We start from the raw sequence: 25,983 nt of genomic DNA, 5'->3' as shown, positions 1-25,983 counted from the left end.
CACCATTTTTTATTTTACCACCGCCCCCGTTCCTCCAATGTCAGCACTCAAAGCTACGCTGAAATACACAGTCCTTACTGCTGTGCGAACAGACTGGAGAGGACACACCAGTTTTGACAATGTATTTCAGCACAGGTTTCAATGCTCACAGCAGGGAAATGGAAGGCAGTAAAAAATAAAATATGGTGACCTGGACTCCTTATCTACTGCACTACTCATGTATTACTGCAGGTGATGGTCCTAGATCGGCGTGACAGATTCCCTTTAACCAATGAATGTTTTAGTCTTGCATAAATCCAGTCCTGATTTTGGTGGGACAATCCCTCAAGATGGCCAACAAGATGGATTGAGTTTTTGTAAACCTCTTCCTCTGAAAAGTGGGAATTTTGGGGGCAGAATTTAGGAGACCCAATTTTATCTATTTAAATGTTAGGAAGTATGCATTTTATAGAGGTTGATCACCTTTTAAACACTTTTCAGCAGCACCCTCACCACCGGACTTGTGGAGTGAAGCACACTTACCTATGTCCTGCCTCTCAGTTCCTTCCATCCACCATGCTCCGATCCCTGTTTGTCAACAACATGGGGGTCATGTGTATGTGTGCCACTGCTGGAATGACTGGCTGCAGGGGTAACGTGTCCCTGAAGCAGCATGTCACTGGGTCATGCGCTGTTTGGGGGACACATCGCCGCTATAGCCAGTCATTGGCTGCAGTTTCAGACGTGACCCCTGTCCATTCTGGAAGTTGACAAGTGAGGACCAGACCATGGTGACCTGAGGGAGTTGGAATCAATGGACAGCAGGTAAGTATGCTTCCTTCCAGCGGGTAGAGTAGGCTGCCCCAAAGTGTTTGAAAATTGGAGAGCCCCCTTTGAGCACTTTTCCATTAGTGCTTTTGCTGTGTAGTGTCTACATTAAGCATATACAACATTTGGGTTCTTGCTGACACCAGTAGCGGTCTATGAAAAAATAAAAGAAATTACATTTTTAATATTAAAATCTATTCCTCTTTTTCTCTCATTCATCAAACTCCAGAGCAGAGAAATGAAATTGTCAAGCTTTAGAAAGTGAATGTCCGTGTGGCTGTTTGACATTGGCAAGAAAAAAACAACTTTTAATCAATACGTAAGAAAATGACTTTTGCTTATAACGCGCTGTTCTGTCTGCTCTTCTTCTTGCTTGTACACAAATAAAAGAGACATTATTAACAAAAGTGAAGTCTGACAAAGTCATTTTTCTGGTTATTCAATATTTAGTGACAAAGCTCAAGGCTGAGACATAATAATTTATGACATGCAAAGGAACCTACCCTGAAATACTCCTTAGCTCCATCCTTCCAACTTTCGTATGAAGTCTATGACCGTCCCCTACATTGTTCTAAAGCTGGCCATGCACGTTAGAGGTGTAGTGTCCCAACCCGGCGATTTCTGTGTGTTTGCCCCACCAGCTAATGTGTTTGGTGGCCTCCCAAGTCTCCCCCAACACCTGACATCAGATAAGTCAAGTTGGATTCAATTGCATGATGCTTTTGTTAACTGGGTGATAAGCCGCTGCCTGGTGGCTTTCTATCCTCTCCCCATCCACTACATTTGCCTGTGTAGTACCCCAGACCTGGGGGTACTACAAATTGTATTTTGTTATCTTGTGTATTTCACTGTTCCTGGCCGTTACTGCAGCAAGGAAAGGATGGAAAAGTTTGGCAGGAACAGGGTTAACCACCTTGTTCCTTCCCTGTTGGTAGGAGTGGGCTGGACCTGCTCCCTGCCAAGATGGGGAGTTCCTGTCTAGAGACTTACGGGAGAGGAAGAAATTTGCAGAGTTCCTGCTCCTAATACAGGTTTCTTCAGGGAGAAAAGCCCAAATTGTCCTCAGGTAAAGCCTTGAGATTCCAGACTGCTGAGTGACCTGCTACATCTGCATCTACAAACATTGCTGTAAGGTGAGGGACTATAGCCAAGCCACCCATCACCAAACAACCACTAGGCCAATATCACCTACTGTAAGTGCTGAATTGCCACCAACCAACCTGCCTCAACATCCTTGCTGGTGCCAGAGAAGAATTGCACTTGAAGCCTGCTGCTGCTGTATGTATTGCAAGTTCTATGTTGCATTTAGTAAAAAAGACTTTGTTACATTCAATTCTGGCCTACTTCTTCAGTAAATAATTCCACTGCACTGATTGCTAGAGAGCATCAGCCTGAGGGAGTACGCCGTAATGGAACACTTCAACAAGGGCACTACCACTCCTATCCTATACACCAGCTCCTTAGGGGGTCGCTGCACATGCACCCTCCTGCCCTGAGCCGAAGATGCAAATGTATTGGAGTGTTTGGAAAAATAGCTGTTGGCCAATAGTTATCTTATGTGTATGCCCTGCATACGTGTAGTGTTCACAGAATACTGTCCCCACAATACAGATATATGCGACTTACACACTAGTTCCACCTTGAAGATATTGCAATGTTTATACCGTAGTGTAACACAGAATGGTCTATCCATAAAATTGTGACACAAAACAGCAGTAAACATAAAATAATCAGAATCGTCCACAGAGTACAGTCGTGGCCAAAAGTTTTGATAATGACACAAATATTAGTTTTCACAAAGTTTGCTGCTAAACTGCTTTTAGATCTTTGTTTCAGTTGTTTCTGTGATGTAGTGAAATATAATTACACGCACTTCATACGTTTCAAAGGCTTTTGTCGACAATTACATGACATTTATGCAAAGAGTCAGTATTTGCAGTGTTGGCCCTTCTTTTTCAGGACCTCTGAAATTCAACTGGGCATGCTCTCAATCAACTTCTGGGCAAATTCCTGACTGATAGCAACCCATTTTTTCATAATCACTTCTTGGAGTTTGTCAGAATTAGTGGGTTTTTGTTTGTCCACCCGCCTCTTGAGGATTGACCACAAGTTCTCAATGGGATTAAGATCTGGGGAGTTTCCAGGCCATGGACCCAAAATGTCAACGTTTTGGTCCCCGAGCCACTTAGTTATCACTTTTGCCTTATGGCACGGTGCTCCATCGTGCTGGAAAATGCATTGTTCTTCACCAAACTGTTGTTGGATTGTTGGAAGAAGTTGCTGTTGGAGGGTGTTTTGGTACCATTCTTTATTCATGGCTGTGTTTTTGGGCAAAATTGTGAGTGAGCCCACTCCCTTGGATGAGAAGCAACCCCAAACATGAATGGTCTCAGGATGCTTTACTGTTGGCATGACACAGGACTGATGGTAGCGCTCACCTTTTCTTCTCCGGACAAGCCTTTTTCCAGATGCCCCAAACAATCGGAAAGAGGCTTCATCGGAGAATATGACTTTGCCCCAGTCCTCAGCAGTCCATTCACCAAACTTTCTGCAGAAGATCAATCTGTTCCTTATGTTTTTTTTGGAGAGAAGTGGCTTCTTTGCTGCCCTTCTTGACACCAGGCCATCTTCCAAAAGTCTTCGCCTCACTGTGCGTGCAGATGCGCTCACACCTGCCTGCTGCCATTCCTGAGCAAGCTCTGCACTGGTGGCACTCCGATCCCGCAGCTGAATCCTCTTTAGGAGACGATCCTGGCGCTTGCTGGACTTCCTTGGACGCCCTGAAGCCTTCTTAACAAGAATTGAACTTCTTTCCTTAAAGTTCTTGATGATCCTATAAATTGTTGATTGAGGTGCAATCTTAGGCTACTTTCACACTAGCGTTCGGGTGTCCGCTCGTGCGCTCCGTTTGAAGGGGCTCACGAGCGGCCCCGAACGCATCCGTCTGGCCCTAATGCATTCTCAGTGGAGGCGGATCCACTGAGAATGCATCCGCCTGCCAGCGCTCAGCCTCCGCTCCGCTCAGTGAGCGGACACCTGAACGCTGCTTGCAGCGTTCGGGTGTCCGCCTGGCCGTGCGGAGGCGAGCGGATCCGTCCAGACTTATAATGGAAGTCAATGGGGACGGATCCGCTTGAAGATGACACTATATGGCTCAATCTTCAAGCGGATCCGTTCCCCATTGACTTTCAATGTAAAGTCTGAACGGATCCGCTCAGGCTACTTTCAGACTTAGAAAATTTTCTAAGTAATAATGCAGACGGATCCGTTCTGAACGGATGCAAACGTCTGCATTATCGGAGCGGATCCGTCTGATGAAACATCAGACGGATCCGCTCCGAACGCTAGTGTGAAAGTAGCCTAAGTAGCCACAATATCCTTGCCTGTGAAGCCATTTTTATGCAACGCAATGATGGCTGCAGGCGTTTCTTTGCAGGTCACCATGGTTAACAATGGAAGAACAATGATTTCAAGCATCACCCTCCTTTTAACATGTCAAGTCTGCAATTTTAACCCAATCAGCCTGACATAATGATCTCCAGCCTTGTGCTCGTCAACATTCTCACCTGAGTTAACAAGACGATTACTGAAATGATCTCAGCAGGTCCTTTAATGACAGCAATGAAATGCAGTGGAAAGTTTTTTTTGGGATTAAGTTAATTTTCATGGCAAAGAAGGACTATGCAATTCATCTGATCACTCTTCATAACATTCTGGAGTATATGCAAATTGCTATTATAAAAAACTTAAGCAGCAACTTTTCCAATTTCCAATATTTATGTAATTCTCAAAACTTTTGGCCACGACTGTAGTTACTGCGAGTGCAATACCCATATCAGTGTGTCAGATGCAGTGTCCCTATAATAAAACACTCTGACCTTCTTCATGGTCCTGCACTGCTTGTCTATTCTGCTGACAGAGGTTACGTCCTACCTGTTGCTTCCCAATCTATGCAGTCAGAGACACAACTGATCTATGATTAATGACTTTTATCAGTACAGAAGAGCAGAACAGTGCCAAAATTCCTGGACTGTCTTTCTGAATTCTGAACTTTTGTCTAGGAGTTTGTGAGTCTGGAACCAAAGGAATGGGAGCAACAAGCAGTATACAAGTGATCTAAGATACAATATTAATTACAATATTACAAGATACAATATTAATTAGTTCTGTGATGATCATTGTAAGGTGAAACCATTGTGACTTGAAAACTAGTAATTGGTTCCAAAGTCCAAAAATGTAAACAAAAAATTAGGAAATAATGAATATAAAAGGGTTTTTCTAGAGAGAAAAATGGGGAAGTAAGATTGCTATGTAGGAATCTGGCCCTGCCAACCAAGAAGGAGAGCAGAGGAAGCAGCTTTAACGGTGAATTTCCTAATTACAGACTATTTCTAAAGAGGTTTTCTGGGAGTTTAACCTCTTAAGGATACAGGGTGTACCTGTACACCCTGATGTCCGAGTCCTTAAGGACACAGGGCGTACAGGTACGCCCTGTGTATTTCAGTTCACCGCCGCGCGGCGGGCGGTGATCGGAATGGGGTGCCTGCTGAAATCATTCAGCAGGCACCCTGTGACAATGCCGAGGGGGGTCCTGTGACCCCCCGTGTTGGCGATTGCTGCGGCTTAACACTTTCTATGCCTCGGTCTGCACTGACCGCGACATAGAAGTTGCTTGTTGTTGAGGGAGCCCTTTGAGTCCCCACGCTGCTGTGGCGGGGACCCGATGGGTGAGAAGACAGTCCGATGCGGTGCAGAGGCTGCCCAATGCCTTGCACGGCATCGGGACCTGCCTTCTACGGGTGCCGAGGAGATCCAGACTCAGGCTGGGTCTCCTAGGCAACCTGTTAGTGTATGATTCAGTGTCATAGACTAACAGGCAATGCATTACAATACAGATGTATTGTAATGCATCGCAGAGGGGATCAGACCCCCAAAAGTTGAAGTCCCAGAGTGGGACAGAAATAAAGTAAAAAAAAAAAAAGTGTTTTCAATAAAAAAAAATAAAGATTCAAGTTATAAAAAAAAACACCCCTTTCCCCTAATTTTATAATAAAAAATAAATAAAAAACACACATATTAGATATTGCCGCATCCGTAACGGCAGGCTCTATAAATATATCACATGATCCACCCCGTCCGATAGACACCATAAAAATAAAATAAAAACAGTGTAAAAAAAAGCCATTTTTGTCACCTTACATCACTAAAAGTGCAACACTAAGCGATCAAAAAGGCGTATGCCCCCGAAAATAGTATCAATCTAACCGTCCCCTCATCCCGCAAAAAATTAACCCCATAAAAAAACCTGCTCTATAAAAATAGCTCATGATCTAACCTGTCAGATGAACATTGTAAATAACAAAAAATAAAAACTGTGCTAAAACAGCTATTTTTTGAAATTCTGAAATTTCATCTCCATTTTCCATTAATTCTTGTGGAACACCTAAAGGGTTAACAACGTTTGTAAAATCAGTTTTGAATACCTTGAGGGGTGTAGTTTCTAAAATGGGGTCATTTTCGGGTGGTTTCTATTATGTAAGCCTCACAAAGTACCTTCAGACCTGAACTGGTCCTTAAAAAGTGGGTTTTGGAAACTTTCGGAAAAATTTCAAGATTTGCTTTTAAACTTCTAAGCCTTGTAACGTCCCCAAAAAATAAAATGACATTCCCAAAATGATCCAAACATGAAGTAGACATATGGGGAATGTAAATTAATAACTATTTTTCGAGGTATTACTATGTATTATAGAAGTAGAGAAATTGAAACTTGGAAATTTGCAAATTTTTCCAAATTTTGGGTAAATTTAGTATTTTAAATTTAGATTTAAAAAAACGATCTCAGAATGGCCTGGATAAGTAAAAGCGTTTTAAAGTTATTCACACATAAAGTGACACTGGTCAGATTTGCAAAAAATGGCCTGGTCCTTAAGGTGAAAATGAGCCCGGTCCTTAAGGGGTTAATATTGATGGCCTATCCGTGGCATAAGTCATCAATATCTAATTGCGTGGGTCCAACTCCGAGCACCCCTACCGATCAGCTTTTTAAAGATGCTGCAGCCCTCCGGTAAGCGCCTAGGCCAGTGATGTCACATGACCTATGTGCAACTCAATCCCATGTAAGTGAATACCAAACACAGCCGCAATACAATGAACAGTACTAGGCTTGGTAAGCTGTGAAAAGACCACAGCACTTAGCAAAGTGTCATAGTCTCTTCAAGCAGCTGATCGCCAGAGGTTATGGGTGTCAGACCCCACTAATCAGATATTGATGACTTATGTTGAGGATAGGTCTTCAAAATTGAACTCTTGGAAAACCCTTTTAAAAATCACTATTGTTGCATATACAGCGACCTGCAGGGGGAGTGTTGTGATGAGGATAGGAGTGGTAGTGGTGGCACAGATAGGAATGGTGTAGTAGTGGTGGCACATATAGGAGTGGTAGTGGTTCACAGTGGCTAACCTCACTCCAACATTCCCTGGGGCTGTGCAGTGAATAGAGGGTGCACCACTTCCTCCCTCAGGGCAAACACTGGACCTTCTGGGGCTTCCGCCTGGTGTAAGGCATGGTGCCTTTGATGTTAGGTAGATGGGTGCAAGACAAGACTCCATGGTGGTTCAGGCAATGCAATGGTGGCAGCAGTGCATGTGTTAGTTGCAAAGAGGCTAGTGTAAGGTAAGTTGCCTCTGAGTCCCTCTCTATGAAATCTAGGCAATGTCCCAAATTGACCAAAGTTTCCATAACAGGGTGTAGATCACCAACGAGTAGCCGATCTGTTGAAAAAACGTGGTGGGCACCAAATCAACATACTCCTTCCAAAAGTCCAAAACCATAGATATGTGTTAGCTTTGCTGTTACACACTATCCCGTATGGTCCTCAACAGTCCGTAAATATATATTCTCTTTCTTTCAGGAGTTGCTCCTTGTCCTGAGCATGTATGGGTGGGGAGCCTGTGTAATAGGCCTTACACTGCACAGACCCATTCAGCTCATCACATGTTGGCTGCCTAGGCCATACTCCTAGCTGATACAGTCAGACTACACAGCATTTCCTACATAGACAAAAAAAAAATCACAGAAAAACTACGATAAAAACATCCTGCACGGTATGATATACAAATGTGCGGATGTCCCTGGCCATATTATTGAAGAAAATCACAGAAATAAGATAAAATCTGCTATAACTGCTGAGCTGTCCCTTCTCTCCTTGCCTAAGGAACTTGGTTATTAGCTTGCTAAGTTCCTTGAAAAACTATGCTATTTCCTGTTGTCTGCCCGTATACTGACCTGTGCCTGTTTACCATTGTCACCCTCTGCTTCCAGCCCTGACCTTGGACCTGTTTCACCAATTAGCATGAACTCTGCTTGCCCTGACATTTGTCTGTTACTGACTAAATGTTTTGCCTGTTCCTTTCGGTGCCTTGCACTGGCGTCTCACACCTCCATAGGTTATTTGTCAACTACAACTGGACTACTCCAGGAGCTAACTTATTGGTGGTTCCCTGCAGCGAATCCTTATTTAGAGGTTAAAGGGTGAATAGCACAAAGCCACCAGGATAACACCCTTGGGTTTATCCCAAAGTCAAACTGGATGGAATTCTGCCCCTCGATCTCCAGGCCTGTACTGCTTGTGTGCGAGCAGACTGCCCGCTAAATTTCAGAGCTAGATGCGATTACATCTCCATTGCCCTGTGAGTCAAAGTGCTAGGGGCACGACCAGCAGGAAAATGGAGAGGAGCCTCTGGGTGAAATGAGGTTATTTCTTTGAATATGGGCCACTGATCAAGATGGCACATCTACAGAAGGAGAACGTTTCGTTGGAAGGTATATGGTGACAGATTCCTTATAAGGCTTGGGGGGAGGGGGACACAATTTTCCTCAGCCCCCTAGGGCAGCAAAATGCCTTGTCCCAGTACAAGGGGTAATGTATTAGGGATTTCAGTATCCAAGTTCTCCTTCACTGGGACATGGAAGTCATATTCCCTGATGAATCCATAGAGGCATTAACCAATTATCAGTGTGCCTCAGCTAAGGTTCCCTGAAACATGGTCCAGGGTTCCCTATAAAAATGGGCTTCTGCTTTTACAATATAAATGGCAAACTAATTTCAGCCGTGTTCATGACTGGCATGGAGCTAGGTAAAGCAGTCAACAAGGCATGGGCAGAAATACGTTTCTATGATTGCTGGTTTATAGTTTATCTACAGGCTCAATAAATAGCTCCATGTATTATCATTTATTACATGGTTTCATGTTCCTTCAAGGAACCTTCTGCAATGAGCAGGACCGTGGTACGGTGGCCAATTATGCAGTGGGTCAGAGATTGTGTATATAAGTCTATGGTTTGTTCGTGACGCCAATTGCAGCTTGCGCAGGGTACTGTTGCAGGGCCCTTTAAGATGTTATAACTCACGTACCAGGTGAGGAATGCCAGAGTGGAGATAGTGTCTCTGTGTAATGTCAACGGTGTCTCCTACCTTGGTACGGCTGGACTCCTGGATCCTGGCTCACTTGCAATAAATTGAGTGTTGTTAGTAGGAGTAATTGAGGAACTTGATAGTAATGAATGAGATCCAGACTTGGAATATAATCCAACTTGTCTTTACTGAATGGCAGCATAAATCCATATGAGATATAGCATTAGTCTTTAGGTCCCGGCAGGTTTTTGGCAATGTATGGCAGGGATCAATATCTCTTCTGCTTCTATACTAAGTGCCTGGAGAATATGGCAGGAATCTGTCTTCTGCTCTATCTTCTGCTTGGTGTGGGCCTGACTAGCTGAGGAGGAATTTGGCTTCTCCTGGTCTCTGGATAAGTTACTCACAGTTATGCTCGCAGGGAATGTTTCGTCCTGGAGTTCTGTAGTTCTGGAGGTGCTGCCTGCTTGTCAACCAGCTGAGGCTGAAGGCTCAGTCTGGGAAGGGTGATCTTTGGTCTCAGCCGAGTGTAACAGTCCTACAGGCTCACCTGAGTCAGAGGACCGCTGGCTGGAGGTAGGAGTGGAGCCCAGTGGCAAGGACCGCAGGCAGGTAGTAAGCGTGGTCAGACAATCCGGATGGCAACGGTGGTAGCAGTTCAGTAGGTAGGGATAAGGCAGAAGAGTAGTCGGTAGGCAATTCCTGGTCAGCAGTGGACTTCCAGCAGTAGCAGGAGCAACAGATGAGGAGAAGCTTGATCAAGGCTCAGGAGCTCAATAATCAGCAAACTGGAGTGCAAGGGGCTGGACTATATAGGGAAGTACCAGGTGTGGGGAATCAAGGGTAATGAGCAAGGCTAGGCAAGACTGAGGTTAACTAATAGGCTTCAGGGAGGAATGTCCAGAGAGGACGGTAGCCTAGTAAGCAGGGCTACCGCCTGGGATGTGGCTGGTCACGGGTTCGAATCCTGACAGTACTCCCCCCCTTCCAAGGTGACCTCCGGGCACTGCAGGGGCAGGCTTACCAGGGTGCCGTTGGTGGAACTCTTTTACCAGTCTGGGGGCGTGGACATTTTCTTCTCGCTCCCAGGAGTTATCCTCGGGAGGGTAACCCTCCCACCCAATTAGGTATTGTAGTCTTCCCCGGTGGATCCTGGAGTCGAGAATCTTTGCGACCACGTATTCTTCTTCACCCTGTACCCTCACAGGTGGTGGAGGGGGAAAGTGGCGGCCTGTGAAGGTGTTTTCCACGTATGGCTTGAGGAGAGAGCAATGGAAGACAGGGTGCACCCTAATGGAGTCCGGGAGGTCGAGCCGGAACGTGACCTCGTTGATTTGTGCGGTGATCCGGAACGGACCCATGTATCTTTGGGCAAATTTTTTAGAGGGGACCTTCAATCTGAGGTTCCTGGTGGGCAGCCACACCTTGTCTCCCACATGGAAGCCCGGGGTGGGTTTGCGACGTCTGTCTGCTCCCTGTTTAAAGCGCCTCTGAAGCTGGAGGTTGTCTATAATGTTCTCTTGTGCCTCCTGTAGGGTTGTTAGGCGTTCGGCCACTGCTGGGAGGGTGGAGGCAACGGGTAGGTGGGGAATGAACACCGGGTGCGAGCCTGTGTTAGCAAAGAAGGGGCTGTGCTTGGTTGAGCTGTGCTCAGCATTGTTGTAGGCGAACTCGGCCGTGGGGAGATGATCAAGCCAGTCATCCTGCAGGTGGGAGCTGAAACAGCGTAGGTATTGCTCTAGGGTCTGATTAGTTCTCTCCGTCTGCCCGTTTGACTGAGGGTGGAAAGCAGAGGACAGGTTCACTTTAACCCCGAGCGCCAGGCAGAAGTTCTTCCAGAACTTTGAGGCAAATTGTACGCCTCGGTCGGAGACCACGTCGTCCGGGATCCCATGCAGCCTGAAGACCTCTCTGAGAATAAGATCGGCCGTCTGTTTGGCTGTGGGTAGGCCTTTGTAGGGGATGAAATGGGCCATCTTGGTGAGACGGTCGACCACGACCAGGATGGTGTTCATCCCTTTTGAAGGAGGAAGGTTTACCACAAAGTCCATGGAGATCGAGCCCCAGGGGCGGGAGGGAATCGGGAGAGGTTGTAACAGACCCATGGGAGAGGAACGAGGAGTCTTATTGCGGGCACAGACCGTGCACGAGGAGATGTACCTCTTGATGTCCTTCTTGTATGTTGGCCACCAGAAGGAGCGGGAGAGAAGCTCCTGGGTCTTTCTTGTGCCAAAATGGCCGGCCACCTTGGAGTCATGGTTGAGTTTGAGCACTTCGAGCCGTGCGATTTCTGGTACATATAGTTGTAGGTCCTGATGAAACCAATGACCGTTCTTAAACGTAAGGCTGACATTGCCTGTGGGGTGGGAGAGGAAGGGGTCATTTTCATATCCTTCTTTGATTGTCCCCAGGAGTTCTTTAGAGTAGGTGGCCCCTACGACCCTTCTCTCGGGTAAGATGTTATTTTGGCCCTTGTTACTCTGTGAGGGCTCGGAAAACATTCTGGAGAGGGCGTCAGCCTTGCCGTTTTTTGATCCAGGGCGATAGGTGATGAGATAGTTGAAGCGGGAAAAGAATAGGCTCCATCTGGCCTGTCTGGCTGAGAGTCTCTTAGCGCTGCGGATGAACTCGAGGTTCTTGTGGTCAGTTAGTACGATTATGGGGTTGGTGGCTCCCTCCAGCAGGTGTCTCCACTCGGAGAAGGCATCCTTGATCGCCAGTAGTTCTTTGTTCCCGATGTCATAGTTCTTCTCGGAGGGGGACATCTGGCGGGAGAAATATGCGCACGGGTGTAATAGCATCCTCTCCCCTGTCCGTTGTGACAAAACTGCCCCCACCGCAGAGTCTGATGCATCCACTTCGACTGTAAATGGGAGCTCGGGGTTCGGGTGGATTAGGATTGGGGCAGAAGTGAAGAGGAGTTTCAACTTGGTGAAGGCCTCCTGGGCCTCGGGTGTCCAGGAGAAGGGGACTGCCTTCTTGGTGAGTTGGGTGATTGGTGCTATGACCTTGGAGAAGTTCCGGATAAACTTCCGATAGAAGTTGGCGAAGCCAATGAATCTTTGTATCTCCTTCTCGTTTTTCGGAACGGGCCAGTTCATCACAGCTTGGACCTTCCCCGAGTCCATACTTAGGCCCGCTGGGGAGATGATGTATCCGAGAAACTGAGTGGTGGTTCGCTCAAACTCGCATTTCTCTAGCTTAATATAAAGAGAGTTCTGTCTGAGCCTCTGCAGTACCCTGCGGACGTGTTCGCGGTGCTGCTCGAGGTCTTCAGAGAAGATCAAGATGTCGTCCAGGTAAACGACTACAAACAGATCCAGCATGTCCCTGAGGACTTCGTTAATGAAGTGCTGGAAGGTGGCGGGAGCATTGCAGAGTCCGAAAGGCATGACCAGGTACTCGAAATGACCATAACGTGTCCGGAAGGCGGTCTTCCATTCGTCCCCAGGGCGGATTCGGACGAGGTTGTAGGCAGGCCCCTCGAAGGTCGAGTTTGGTGAAGATCTTCGCTTCCCGGAGTCTCTCAAGGAGTTCGGAAATCAGTGGGAGCGGGTACCGTTTTTTTACGGTTATGTCATTAAGCTTTCTGTAGTCTATGCAGGGACGCAGGGAGGAGTCTTTTTTCTCTACGAAGAAAAAGGGGGCTCCCGCAGGGGAGGTGGAGGGCCGGATGAACCCCTTCCTCAGGTCCTCGTCCAGGTACTCTTTCAGAGCTTTGAGTTCAGGCTCTGAGAGGGAGTAGATACTGCCAAAGGGTATTTCGGCCCCGGGCAACAGTTCTATAGGGCAGTCGTAGGGTCGGTGTGGTGGCAGCTTGTCTGCGTTTTTCTTGTCGCAGACATCCTGGAACTCGCTGTATTGAGGGGGTAGCAGATCCTTGACGGATATCTTTGAGATGGTGGTGTCTTCGGGTGGAAGGATGGGTCTGTGGGAGCAATTTAGCGAGCAGAACTCAGACGGGAATCGTATGCAGCGGGTTTCCCAGTCTACCGAGGGGTTGTGGGTGGCCAACCAAGGGATGCCCAAGATCACCGGGAACTTCGGGGAAGCGATCAGCGAGAAGTGGATCTTTTCGCGGTGATCGGGTTCTATGAGGAGTTGTAGTTCGGCGGTCTCGTGAGTGGCCGGCCCCGAGGAGAGTGGGGATCTGTCGACGGTTTCCAGGTCAACGGGGGCTGCCTTGATTGTCAGTGGAATGTTCTTTTCGCGGGCGAAGGTTAAGTCCATGAAGTTGCCTCCCGCCCCGGAGTCTAACATCGCTGAACAGGGGAGTTGTCGCCCCTCAATGTCGATGAGGATGGGAATGATGAAATGGGATCCATGAGCCGCCGTATTGTTATTTTCCGGGGCTGCTGACGGGGTTGGAGTCTGTGGTTGCTCCTTTAGTTCCGTCACGGCAATAGTCTTTCGGATCTTATGAGGACATTTGATGGCAAAATGACCCGGCTCCCCACAGTAGAGGCAGAGGTTTTCGGCCAGCCGTCTCTCCTTCTCAGCTGTAGATAGAGACCTACGTAGAGCGTCGACCTGCATAGGTTCAGTTGCTGATTGGGGGTCGCGCTGGGCGTTGGAAGAGAAGGAGTAAGTGGGTCTGTGGTCCGAGGACCAGAGTCTTTCTCTCTTCCTCTCGGAGAGTCTTTGATCTATCCGGATGCATAACTGAATGAAGTCATCCAGATCGTCCGGGGCCTCAACTCTGGCGAGTTCGTCCTTTATTAATTCTGACAGGCCTCGCCGGAATTGGCTCCTCTGTGCCGCTGGGTTCCAGGTGGTGTCCGTGACCCAACGGCGAAACTCGGCGGTGTATTCGGCGACGGAGCGTCTCCCTTGCCGTAGACCATGTAGTCGCGCCTCAGCTGTCGCACAGCGGTTGGGGTCGTCGAAGACTTGGCTCATGGCGGTGATGAAGTTGTTTAGGTCGTCCAGGAGCTGACTGTTAGTCTCCACGTAAGGTGATGCCCATGCTAATGCTTCTTCCGTCAGGAGATTGACCATGAATAGCACCTTCTTTTTCTCGGTGGTGAAGGGGGCTGGGTACATCTGAAAATAGATGCGGCATTGGTTTAGAAACCCCCGATACTGGCGTCTGTCGCCGCCGAATCTTGATGGGAGTGGCATGCGGGTGTCTGCGGCCGCGCTGCGGACGTCCAGGTGTTGCCTCTGTAGTTCAATAATCTCCCTTTGCTGGCTTTGGACTACGCCTTGGAGCTGGGCAAATTTCTCCTGATATGTAGTACCAAATTCTTGAAGTTCGGAGACCTGCTTACGCAGAGTGGCCATTGCGGACTCCATAGTGTGGCTGATTATTCTGTAACAGTCCTACAGGCTCACCTGAGTCAGAGGACCGCTGGCTGGAGGTAGGAGTGGAGCCCAGTGGCAAGGACCGCAGGCAGGTAGTAAGCCTGGTCAGACAATCCGGATGGCAACGGTGGTAGCAGTTCAGTAGGTAGGGATAAGGCAGAAGAGTAGTCGGTAGGCAGGCGGTGAGTCAGGGCAGGCGGCAGTAAGCGTGGTCAGACAATCCGGATGTCAACGGTGGCAGCAGTTCAGTAGGTAGGGATAAGGCAGAAGAGTAGTCGGTAGGCAATTCCTGGTCAGCAGTGGACTTCCAGCAGTAGCAGGAGCAACAGATGAGGAGAAGCTTGATCAAGGCTCAGGAGCTCAATAATCAGCAAACTAGAGTGCAAGGGGCTGGACTATATAGGGAAGTACCAGGTGTGGGGAATCAAGGGTAATGAGCAAGGCTAGGCAAGACTGAGGTTAACTAATAGGCTTCAGGGAGGAATGTCCAGAGAGGACGGTAGCCTAGTAAGCAGGGCTACCGCCTGGGATGTGGCTGGTCACGGGTTCGAATCCTGACACCGAGACAGATCCTGGTTTGGAATCCCTATTTCTGGGAGCTCCTACTAACACAGCCTTCCCCTAGCCGGGGTGGCTGGTACACTAACTCTAACTTCCTTTCCTCCCCATGAGGCAGGACATGGGCCAGCCCACTTCTGCTCAAAGAGGGGGGAGCTAGACTGGAATGTACTATTCCAGTCCAGATATACTAAACTGGCTAAGAACCTGCTACATACTGCTGCCACCTGCTGGTGTACATGGAAATTACAGCATAATATATAAAACAGGCCTAGAAAATACATATAATTAAGAATGCAATGTTAGATTAAGCCAGATGACAATATATATACACCTAACATGTTGTAGCGGGGAGAAATAGTTTAGTCACATACTCCGGGATGTTACACTTCCCTTTTTCAGTTTTAATAATTTAATTTCAATTTGTAGGTCTCTCTTTGGAAAACCCATCCAATTGCAGCAAGTCTCTTTCTTCATTTATCAGCCACCTCACCCTCTTCCCCATACCTGCTGCAATGATCACTCACTCTCAATCAAAGGGGTTATCCAAATTCTAAAAGATCAGACCCAATGCCTGAGCCCCTCCCCGGCAGTTGCTCCGAACCCCTGCATGGACGCCGCTGCCTAAATGGGGCTCGTGACTGTCGTGGCCTGCTACTGGTTGCTCCCCCCCCCTCGCCGGATGTTTTGATTCGCGCGAAAAAGGGAGATGAAGTGTCAGGCCATGCAAGGATCCGGAGAGACGCGGATGCCTTGGAGCAGGTAAATATAATGTATAGAATTCGGATAACCCCTTTAACTGTTAATATCTATGAGAGATGAGGTGGGTTATCAGCTTCCCTGAGAGGTCAGGTTACATGCTGATTATAGAAGTCTACTGAGAGGTCAGGGGAAAGCAATAAAGCAGCTGCAGTGTGAGAGAGAGGCAGGGAGACATACGCAAAGATGCTTCTGGCAAGTTTTCTATCTCACCCCACTGCTGGATTCACGGCTACAATGCTCAGTACTGCTGTATAATGTTCTCATGCTGCTGCGCCTCTGAGGGTGCGCTAAAAAGGAATAGGGGAGCAGGATCTCCTCCTCTTGTCTCTGCATGTTGTGTATAGGAGACATCACAGCAGCCAGCCTCCACCCACTCTAGAGCTGAGTCATACACTGTCCAGAAATAGTGTTATTCCTCATGCACAAACACATGACATATTATTCTGGAAAGTCACTCCCTGGAATGGCAGACTTAAGAAGAAAGAAACTGATTTAATAGTTATTTTTACAAAGGTAAAGCCAAACTCAGCAATTTTCCATTATGAAAGGGTGTGAATCACCAGCATAGTGTACACTAGGTGGAACAATTTCCATAAGGTCAATTTTGGTCATGCAAAAATAGAAATCGTGTTCTCCCTGGCTTTCTCCATCGCCATGGCAACTGATGCCAATGATCCATATATACCATAGTATTACTGCAACTCAGGTTTCCCACTGGTAACCACTTTGTACATTATGCTCTTTGTGCACTAAGTCTATTTTATGCAGTGCTGCAAGCATTTTACGTGAAACATCCGTTTTGTATGCACATTAACATGGTGGTTATGTGTGACCGTCAGCAAGCTACAATACAAGTATAGTATCCAGCCAAGATTGCTACACTACAGATATAGCCTACCTCCTAAATTACTGCACTACAAGTATAGGCTCCAGTAACAACTGCTACACAGCAGATATAACCCCCTAAGATTGCTACACTACAGATATAGGGGACAATTATGTGCTACACTACAAGTATAGGATTGCTACACTACAGATATAGGGGCAATTATGTACTACACTACAAGTATAGGATTGCTACACTACAGATATAGGGGCAATTATGTACTACACTACAAGTATAGGATTGCTACACTACAGATATAGGGGCAATTATGTGCTACACTACAAGTGAAGGATTGCTCCACTACAGATATAGGGGGCAATTATGTGCTACAATACAAGTATAGGATTGCTACACTACAGATATAGGGGACAATTATGTGCTACACTACAAGTATAGGATTGCTCCACTACAGATATAGGGGACAATTGCCCCTATATCTGTAGTGGAGCAATCCTATACTTGTAGTGTAGCAATCGTAATTGTCCCCTATATCTGTAGTGGAGCAATCCTATACTTGTAGTGTAGCACATAATTGTCCCCTATATCTGTAGTGGAGCAATCCTATACTTGTAGTGTAGCAATCATAATTATGTGCTACACTACAAGTATAGGATTGCTACACTACAGATATAGGTTCCAAATAACATGGTTACACTATAGGATCTAGCTAGAGATGAGTGAAGTGTTAAAAAAAATTCACTTCGAGACAAATTACTGCATCAGTGCATTTCTTTGTAAGTAGTGGGCGCAATAACAGGGAGCGGCGATTGCGCCTATCCCCATCATTGTATCCTTATACTTGTGTTGCAGGTTGAGCAAATCAAAGTCCACAAAGTCCGAATTTCAAGGAAAATTTGATTCACCGCGAATTTTCTTTGTGCTTCATGATAGCAAATTGATTTTTCCCTGAAAAGGTGTAAAAGACAAAAAAAACATACTTACCTCACCCATTTGCTCACGATGGGCCGGCCGCCGCCATCTTGAGTGAAGATCTCGCTCGAAATCCCGCGCGCAGTGACGTATGGCTTCACCATGCAGGCCGACGTGATGATGTCATCCCGGGCCGTGCGAGATTTCACACCAGATCTTCAAATCAAGATGGCGGCGGCCGGCCCGTCGCGAGCAATTGGATGAGATAAATATGATGTAATATATTTAGTGCCTGTAGCTTATTAGAGGCCGGCACAAATGGCACGATGGTGTAATCATCATCCCGCCCCCCTGAGCTGGGCAATGTACAGCTCCAGACACAGGCCGAAAGAGGCCGGCACCACATTGCTGACAGCCGTTTGGAGGTAAGTATTTGAGTTTAATGTTTTCTATTTGGCGCCATGCTGTTGGGCCACTATGTGGGGGGTGGGAGCACTATGGGGCATTAAATAGGACCATTTTGTGCTGGCACATATAAGGGGGTATGTTCTTATACTGGCATATATTATGGGGACATTAGGGGCATTTTTCTACTGGCACACATTATAAGGAGAATTATTACTACTGGGAGGACTATGGGGAACATGATTACTAGTATGATCACAGTGGAGTCATTATTACTATTGGGGGCACTAGTAACACTTAGTGCACTCTGACAAAGCATTATTACTATTGGTGGGACTTTGGGGAGCACTATTACTGAGGGGGCACCCTGTCACAGTATCAACTTAGCACAATTATTTTTGGGGGACACTATGTTTATGGCACTATTAGTGTCAGGGACACTATTTGCTGGGCGCAGTCATATTTTAGGGCACTGTGTGGCAATAATTATTGAAGAGGGAACTATCTGTGTGGTAGTAGCATTTTCAGGGGCACTGTTTCTGCAGTATAGTATTGGGAAGCACAGTGGTCACAGTATTGGGGGTGGCAGGACAGGGTGTTGAGAAGGTGGGGAAGATGATGGAAAAGTAAGAAACTAAGATGTCTGTTCGTCAAACTCTGCAGGGACAAGAGATGGCTGAAGGAAAAAATCATGGTGGTCTGGTCTGAAAGGAGAAGATGAGGAAAGAAAACTTCTACATCAGAGGAGACATCACTTGATGTAAGAGGTATGTGGTGCTGTATTATCCTGTATGTTTTGTAGTGCTGTATGTAATGTTTTCCAAGTATGTCTTTTAAGCTAGGGCTACACGGCCACCCTGGTCGCGGACAGGATCAGAGAGTAGCGGTGATCCCATAGAAATGAATGGGATCGCCTCATCAGTCACAAGAAATACACCAGTTCTGGATTCCTTTCAACTTGCGTGGCGATTCCATTTACTTCTATGGGATCACCGCAATTCTGTGATCCTGGCCGTGACCAGTGTTGCCATGTAGCTGTAGCCTAACAGTAGGGCTGGAGGGAAGGGGTTAGATTAAGAATTTGACATACTGTTAAAATTTTTGCCTAAGGCAGCAGAAAAGCAAGGAGCATCCATGTCCCTTGCAACAAAGTACTGAGGGAAGGGGGCAAAAGCTGAACTCTTGCACCAGGCCTCATTAGCCTTTAGCTACGCCCCTGCCTAGGACTCACCAGTAAAATTAATTCTGGAGGCCACTGTACAGCTACAAATATTACCTGTTTACACAGCGGCAGACAGCTGCAAGGCACTACAAGATCACCTACTGTATGATGGGGGTCCCTGCAGCGACTTCGAAAAGTTGGGTCCCTGGGTAAAGGAGGCTGGCGAGCCTCTGTGCCTACAAGTCATCTCTGCCACCTGATGCATCTATAATAAAGGTACCTTCACATCTGAGCTACCTGATCCATCAGAGGAACAGACTACCTAATTTCACCCTATCCAACATAGCCAGATACTGCTGTTCACCTCAGGACCCCTTTGACTGTAATGGGATCCGGTGGGAATGCGCTGCATGGAGTGCTTTTTGTCTGTCGGAAACCCTGCTCTCATGCCGAAAAACTGTACCGGATCCTTACTGGATCCAATTAGAGTCAATGGGGTCTACCGGTGAACTGCTGCAGGGGAGGATTGGCCATAGACCATACAGGGAAATTTCCTGGTGGTCTGATGCCCAGGGGGCCGCCTGAGCCTTCCTCATGGCCGGCCAGTGGATGTTTTTGGGGATGTATTTTGTGCTGGATGGTGGTATTTCGCTCTATTGGAGTGGTATAATGCACCACAATATGGTATTGATGGCCATGCCTTCCATCAGTTTGGACCCGACTACAAAACAGGGCCACTTTTAATATTTTTTCCAGGACCACTTTAAGTTCACAGTCCACCCCTGAACTGCTGGATACGGTAAAGTCTTGTTGTCTGTTCCTCTGCCGACACAGCATAAAACTGGTCGTGCAACTAAATATTGTTGCACGGCCGGTTAAAAAAGGGGACTTTTGACTATTTTTCACCTAAAATAGTCACAAGTCCCTTACTTAGTAAATGTGCCCCATTGTTTTCTATGAGCATAGGCTGGTTTCGGTGCTGTATGCTGCCTATCTACATGTAGTGCCCTCAGTCTGCTGTATCATGTTGTGCCACATGTGGAGGGACTAGGGGTCCTCTTTGCTCAGGGGGGATTCACCTGTTCCTCTGTTGGCCAGTCGGAGCCTGCACATGCATCCCATCCCAAAGATATCATTGAGGTATACGATCCAGCCCGCCTACATGTGTCAGACCCAGCGAGACCAGGATGAAGCCCCCAGTCCAGGATCCAGGAGTGAGTGCAGTGTGGTCTCATGTCTGTGGGTGTGACTCAGTGGGGGGCAGTGCTTTCCAGGGCTGATGTGTGTACAGTGTCTGCAGCCTCAGCTCTCCCCCTCCTCTCTGCCTCTCTCTCTCCTCCACTGTGTCTGCTCCTCTCACTCTCTCCCTGTGAGCAGCTGATCATTGTGATCATTCACTCCCTCTCTTTATTGCACTGACAAGCCGGGGGAGGATTTCAGCAACTCAGTCTATTGTCAGGAGGGGAAATTGCAATAAAACAGCAGCAGCAGCAGAAGAAGAAGCAGCAGCAGCAGCAGCCTCTTCCTCCTCCTCCTCCTCCTCCAGCAACAGCCACCTCTTGGAGAAGAAGCTTGGGCTGACATAACCACACCAAGGCTTTGCTTCTTTCTTACCATCATTTTATTATTACACACTGAACTGGGGGGGACAATAAAGCTGCTTTCCCAGGGATTTATTTCATGGGGATGTGTTCAAGGCAAGAGAGGATTCAGAAGGATATTGACATTGTCATTCAAAAGTGCAAGGCGGAAAAGGACTGCCTGTTTTCAGGTGAGTTATTGCATATGGAGAGATGGCAAATACCATAGCCCTAGTGCCCCTGACCCCGTCTTCCTCCATTCATATCAAGATGCTTTGCAATTCAGTATAATGACCCCCCCCCCTCCGTTCATTTACATATAGCAAGAGCTGAGATCTGTCTGTCTGTCTGTCTATATCTATATGCATCCGCTGACAGCTAAAATCTGTTGCCATGGCAGCGGTGCACTTGTTGAAATGGGGTTTCCTCCATGTAGGGGGTCTGTGGGCTGCTATGGAAGGAACACAATACTTTCATGTTCTCTGCTTTTTATTCTGTCCCCCAGATTTCAGATATTCGGACAATACGTTCACCTTTACCTTCCTAGGAGGCTCCAAAAGGTACTGTCTTCTTCCATTTCCTTAATGACATGCCTCATGTTATGCACAGGACTGTGTTGCCATGACACCGCCTCTTCTCAGGTTGCCAGGAAAGGCTGTGACAACAGACGTGTGACATGTAATGACCACTGAAATGTAACGCAGAAGCGGGATCCGCGGGTTACATTGTGTAAAGATTGCACATTGTATCTGTATTCTGCTTCCTGTTACATATGGCACTGGATATGGTCTCCTAGGTATTATTCCTGCGAGTACTAATAGTAGTAGTAATAGCATCTCCGGCTCTTTTTCTGTATCTGTGCTTAGCCCAGATTATAACACCATCTTGTATGTGACAGATAATCAAGTTCAAAAGTTGCAACCTTCCAAAGACGGTGCCTGACGTAGGCTAGCTTCTCATATATCGGTTGTCTCCGGCCAACTGCACAGATACACTGATGGCGCCTGAGCAGGCAGCGTTTTTCCGGTCGGCGCGTTTTGACATCCATCGTCACAACTGATGCACCGGATGTATTTATTTATTTATTTTACGCGCTTTAAAGACATAAGCATCCAACTGTCCCTAAGAGGGGGGCACAATCTGAGGTCCCTATCAGTATGTCTTTGGAGTGTGGGAGGAAACCCACCAAACACGGGGAGAACATACAAACTCCATGCAGATGTTGCCCTTCAAACCTAGGACAACCAGCGCTGACCACTGAGCCACCGTGCCGCCCAGTATGTGTGTGCACGATCCCATAGAAAACGATGGGATCAGTTCTGGCTCAGTTCCCCTCCTGCGTTTTCTGAGAGGCAAATGATAGCCAGATAGCTGGACACGTGTACAGGGGGGGCGTACAAGGGCAGGTTTGGTATGGGGTGATGGAGCCAACAGGAATCCATGGTGGACAGGCTGTACGGGGAGTGGAACTGAAGAAGGAACAAGTGCATCCAGATCACGCCAGATATGTGGTATGTGGTTGCACAAGTCGCCATGCGGTCTGTGGGGCTTATAATCTGCAGTAAGCACCGTAAGGGTATATTATAGCTACAATATGGAGAGGTCGCGGCTTTTTAATATGATCATCATCCGGTTTCTGATTACGCGTAATGCCTCTTTTACAGAATTAGGCCTCGTGCACATGATCATGTCCATATTGTGGTCCACAAACAACAGATCCGCAAAATACAGATACCTTCCATTTTTCTCACTCCTGTCAATACAAAGGATTGTTTCTTGTCTGTAATATGGACCAGAGTAAGACATCCAGGGGCTGGGTCCATATACAATCTGCAAGAAAATGCGGATCAGGCATGGATGTAAAATACGGTCGTGTACATGAGCCCTTTGCGTTTCAGGTCAACACTTCCTGGATACGACTTTGGGGACCATTACTACTCCTTACCTATTACTCAGCAGAATTGGGGTATTGTGCCCCATCTTAATTAGAGCCAGAGGATGCTTTTACTGTATAGTATATTTCTCCTTTTATTATAATGAATCATTTTATATATTTAATTGCTATCTCCTATTTTGTACATTTGTACCTTTCTACTATACATGTGTATATACCGTATATAAAACCTCTGTACAGATGAGAGCCGTCATAGTGCGATGCGTTTCATATACAGTACATTAGATCTGACATTAAAGCTTCTACGTGATTACAGATCACAGATCAGCATTGGGATTTATCCATTTTCTTTGTGAAATATAAGGTAGAATGTGGCAATTCCTGCCCTTAAGGCCTCATGCGTCCCTGTTGCGGTCCTCAAACCACGGATCCGGACACCTTCCGTGTGCAATCTGCATTTTTCTCACCCCCATTACTAAAAATGCAGTATGGACAAGAATAGGACATGTTCTATAAATTGTAGAACGAACACACGGATGCGGACAGCACGTGGATGACACCTGTGTGTTGTCCGTTTTCTTTCCGGACCCATAGAAATGAATGGGGTCATGTTCAATTCGCAAAAAAATGGGGATCGGACGCGGATAAAAAAACACAGCATTGGTTTTGTCAGTGACTTATGGGTGGCGTATCAGCTTCTGCAATGCCTTGGAAAGCTAATGTAGTGTCTGTGTTCAATCTGATATTAGTAATGGAACTGAAGATGGATGGTCTGTTCACATTCTATAGGGTCGTCGGAGAAATTCCCACAATTGTCCATTTCAGTAGTAATAATTCAGAGCAACTGGACTTGAATTTGTTTTTTTATATACCGTATATATCAGTAGTAATAAGCCTATTGCTGTGACTGATTACTACTGATATACCATGACCTGGATGAATGAGAACCTTCACAGACAATTGTCCAGTTCATATGAATAGGGATTTGCAGAAATCAATGCACCGCTCGCAGAAACAACCGCGTTCAGATGCGCGCAATGGATTTTCATTCACAGAAATCTGAATATACCATTATTGCCAATTATGTGAATTATGCATTTTGGTAAAGCGCCATTGTATTCTACAGAAAACATGTACTAAGCCATGCAGGGAGAGAAGAGTAGACTCTCATAGGTCTCTCTAGCTTTTGGGCGGCTTAGTAGACACACATCCACCTGCAATAGATTTACAAACCCAATGTACCTACCTACAGAGTGGATGTACCCCTGAGAATGACAGGCTTTACACAACCCGATCTCCCTCTATTACTTAAAGGGCTTCTGTCACCCCACTAAACTCATATTTTTTTTTTTTGGGGGTACTTATAATCCCTATCCTGCGATATATCTATACATTATGTTATTAATCATTTTCGTTCAGTAGATATGTAAAAATACGTACTTTTATAATATGCTAATTACCTGTCTACCAGCAAGTAGGGCGTCTACTTGCTGGTAGCAGCCGCAAAAAAACGCCCCCTCGTCCTGTTGAATGACAGGGCCAGCCACGATCTCCTCCTCTGGCTGGCCCTGTCAGCATTTCAAAAATCGCGCGCCTGTGTTTTTTCGGCGCAGGCTCTCTGAGATAAGGAGGCTCCCCTCCTCAGCACTCCCTCAGTGCGCCTGCGCCGATGACGTCTTCTCTTTCGGTGATGTCATCGGCGCAGGCGCACTGAGGGAGTGCTGAGGAGGCGAGCCTCCTTATCTCAGAGCGCATGCGCCGAATCAACACAGGCGCGCGTTTTTTGAAATGCTGACAGGGCTGGCCGGAGGAGGAGATCCCGGCTGGCCCTGTCAATCAACAGGAGGAGGGGGCGGTTTTTTGCGGCTGCTACCAGCAAGCAGACGTCCTACTTGCTGGTAGACAGGTAATTAGCATATCATAAAAGTACGTTTTTTGACAAATCTACTGAACGAACATGATTAATAACATAATGTATAGATATATCGCAGGATAGGGATTATAAGTACACCAAAAAAAAAAAAAAATAGTTTAGTGGGGTGACAGAAGCCCTTTAAAGGGAATCTGTCACCTGGATTTTGGGTATAGAGCTGAGGACATGGGATGCTAGATGGCCGCTAGCACATCCGCAATACCCAGTCCCCATAGCTCTCTGTGCTTTTATGGTGTCAAAAAAACGATTTGATACATATGCAAATTACCCTGAGATGAGTCCTGTCCCTGAGATGAGTCCAGCGTGAAGGAGCCCAGCACCGCCTCGCATCCTCAGAATCTCCTCCTTGCTCCCCGACGTCACAAAGCTAGAGCGCCGTAATCTCACGATGCAGGAGCTAGCGCATGCGCTGTTCGTTCCCTGAGGCTGATGCCAGCACAGGGACGAAACACTATGCCGACACTGTGCATCGCGAGATTACGGCGCTCTAGCTTTGTGACGTCGGGGAGCAAGGAGGAGATTCTGAGGATGCGAGGCGGTACTGGGCTCCTTCACGCTGGACTCATCTCAGGGACAGGACTCATCTCAGGGACAGGACTCATCTCAGGTTAATTTGCATATGTATCAAATCGTTTTTTTGAGACAATAAAAGCACACAGAGCTATGGGGACTGGGTATTGCGGATGTGCTAGCGGCCATCTAACAACCCATGTCCTCATCTCTATACACAAAATCCCGGTAACCGGTTCCCTTTAATGCCAACTCTTTGCCATTACCTGGATATAGTAGGAAGTTTACTATGGACAACAGAAAGACATAAGATCCTTTGTCCACTATGGTTGAGCAGTGCACTTATTGGATATAGATTTGGTAGCTGAACCCTGTTCTCCCCGGAGCGGGTAACATAGCCGGGTAAATGAGTCTTTATCGTGGCTCACAAGCTGCCTGCTCAGTACCACTAGATGAGAACTTCTATAACCAATGGATTAGGAGGGGGGTTTGTACCTGGGTCGGTCCTCCAAAATGACATAAAGTGGTACAGAATACATTATAATATAGTATATGAAATATATATATATATGCACACACACATATTACCCTCACTTGACTCTACTTGCTTTATAAAAGTTATAAAGTGTTTATGGGGATGGGGTCCCACTAAGATGTAAGAACAGTAACCTCTGCAGATCCCAAGCAACTGCTTTATCTCATGGTATTCCGTTTTTCCACCACTGAGCAGATACTGGACATGAAGCTCCTGGGCCTCAAGGTAAAAGCTGTGACAGAGCCTCAACCTACCATGTATTACCATGTATAATACTGGAGAAAGACTTCTATCTCTAGCAATGTCCCTGTCACTGAGGATAGGGATGGTCGAGGAGACTTGCCAGGACTGAAGACATGGTGA

General features: G+C 46.8%; 1 protein-coding gene across 1 annotated transcript in view; it reads left to right on the top strand.

Annotated features, from left to right (window-relative positions):
- Window positions 1-20,475: 20,475 nt before the first annotated feature.
- The window catches only part of PARP8 (poly(ADP-ribose) polymerase family member 8), a 345,285-nt gene continuing 339,777 nt past the window's right edge, over window positions 20,476-25,983 (top strand). Inside the window, 2 exon segments of the mRNA XM_040421265.1 lie at window positions 20,476-20,939; window positions 21,254-21,308. Coding sequence (XP_040277199.1) covers window positions 20,849-20,939; window positions 21,254-21,308 — 146 coding nt within the window. The 5' untranslated portion in view covers window positions 20,476-20,848.

Source organism: Bufo bufo, chromosome 2 (genome assembly GCF_905171765.1).
Source record: "Bufo bufo chromosome 2, aBufBuf1.1, whole genome shotgun sequence".
Taxonomy (NCBI): Eukaryota; Metazoa; Chordata; class Amphibia; order Anura; family Bufonidae; genus Bufo; species Bufo bufo.
The sequence above is the reverse complement of the archived record's forward strand: the minus strand, read 5'-3'. Positions and strand labels throughout refer to the sequence as shown.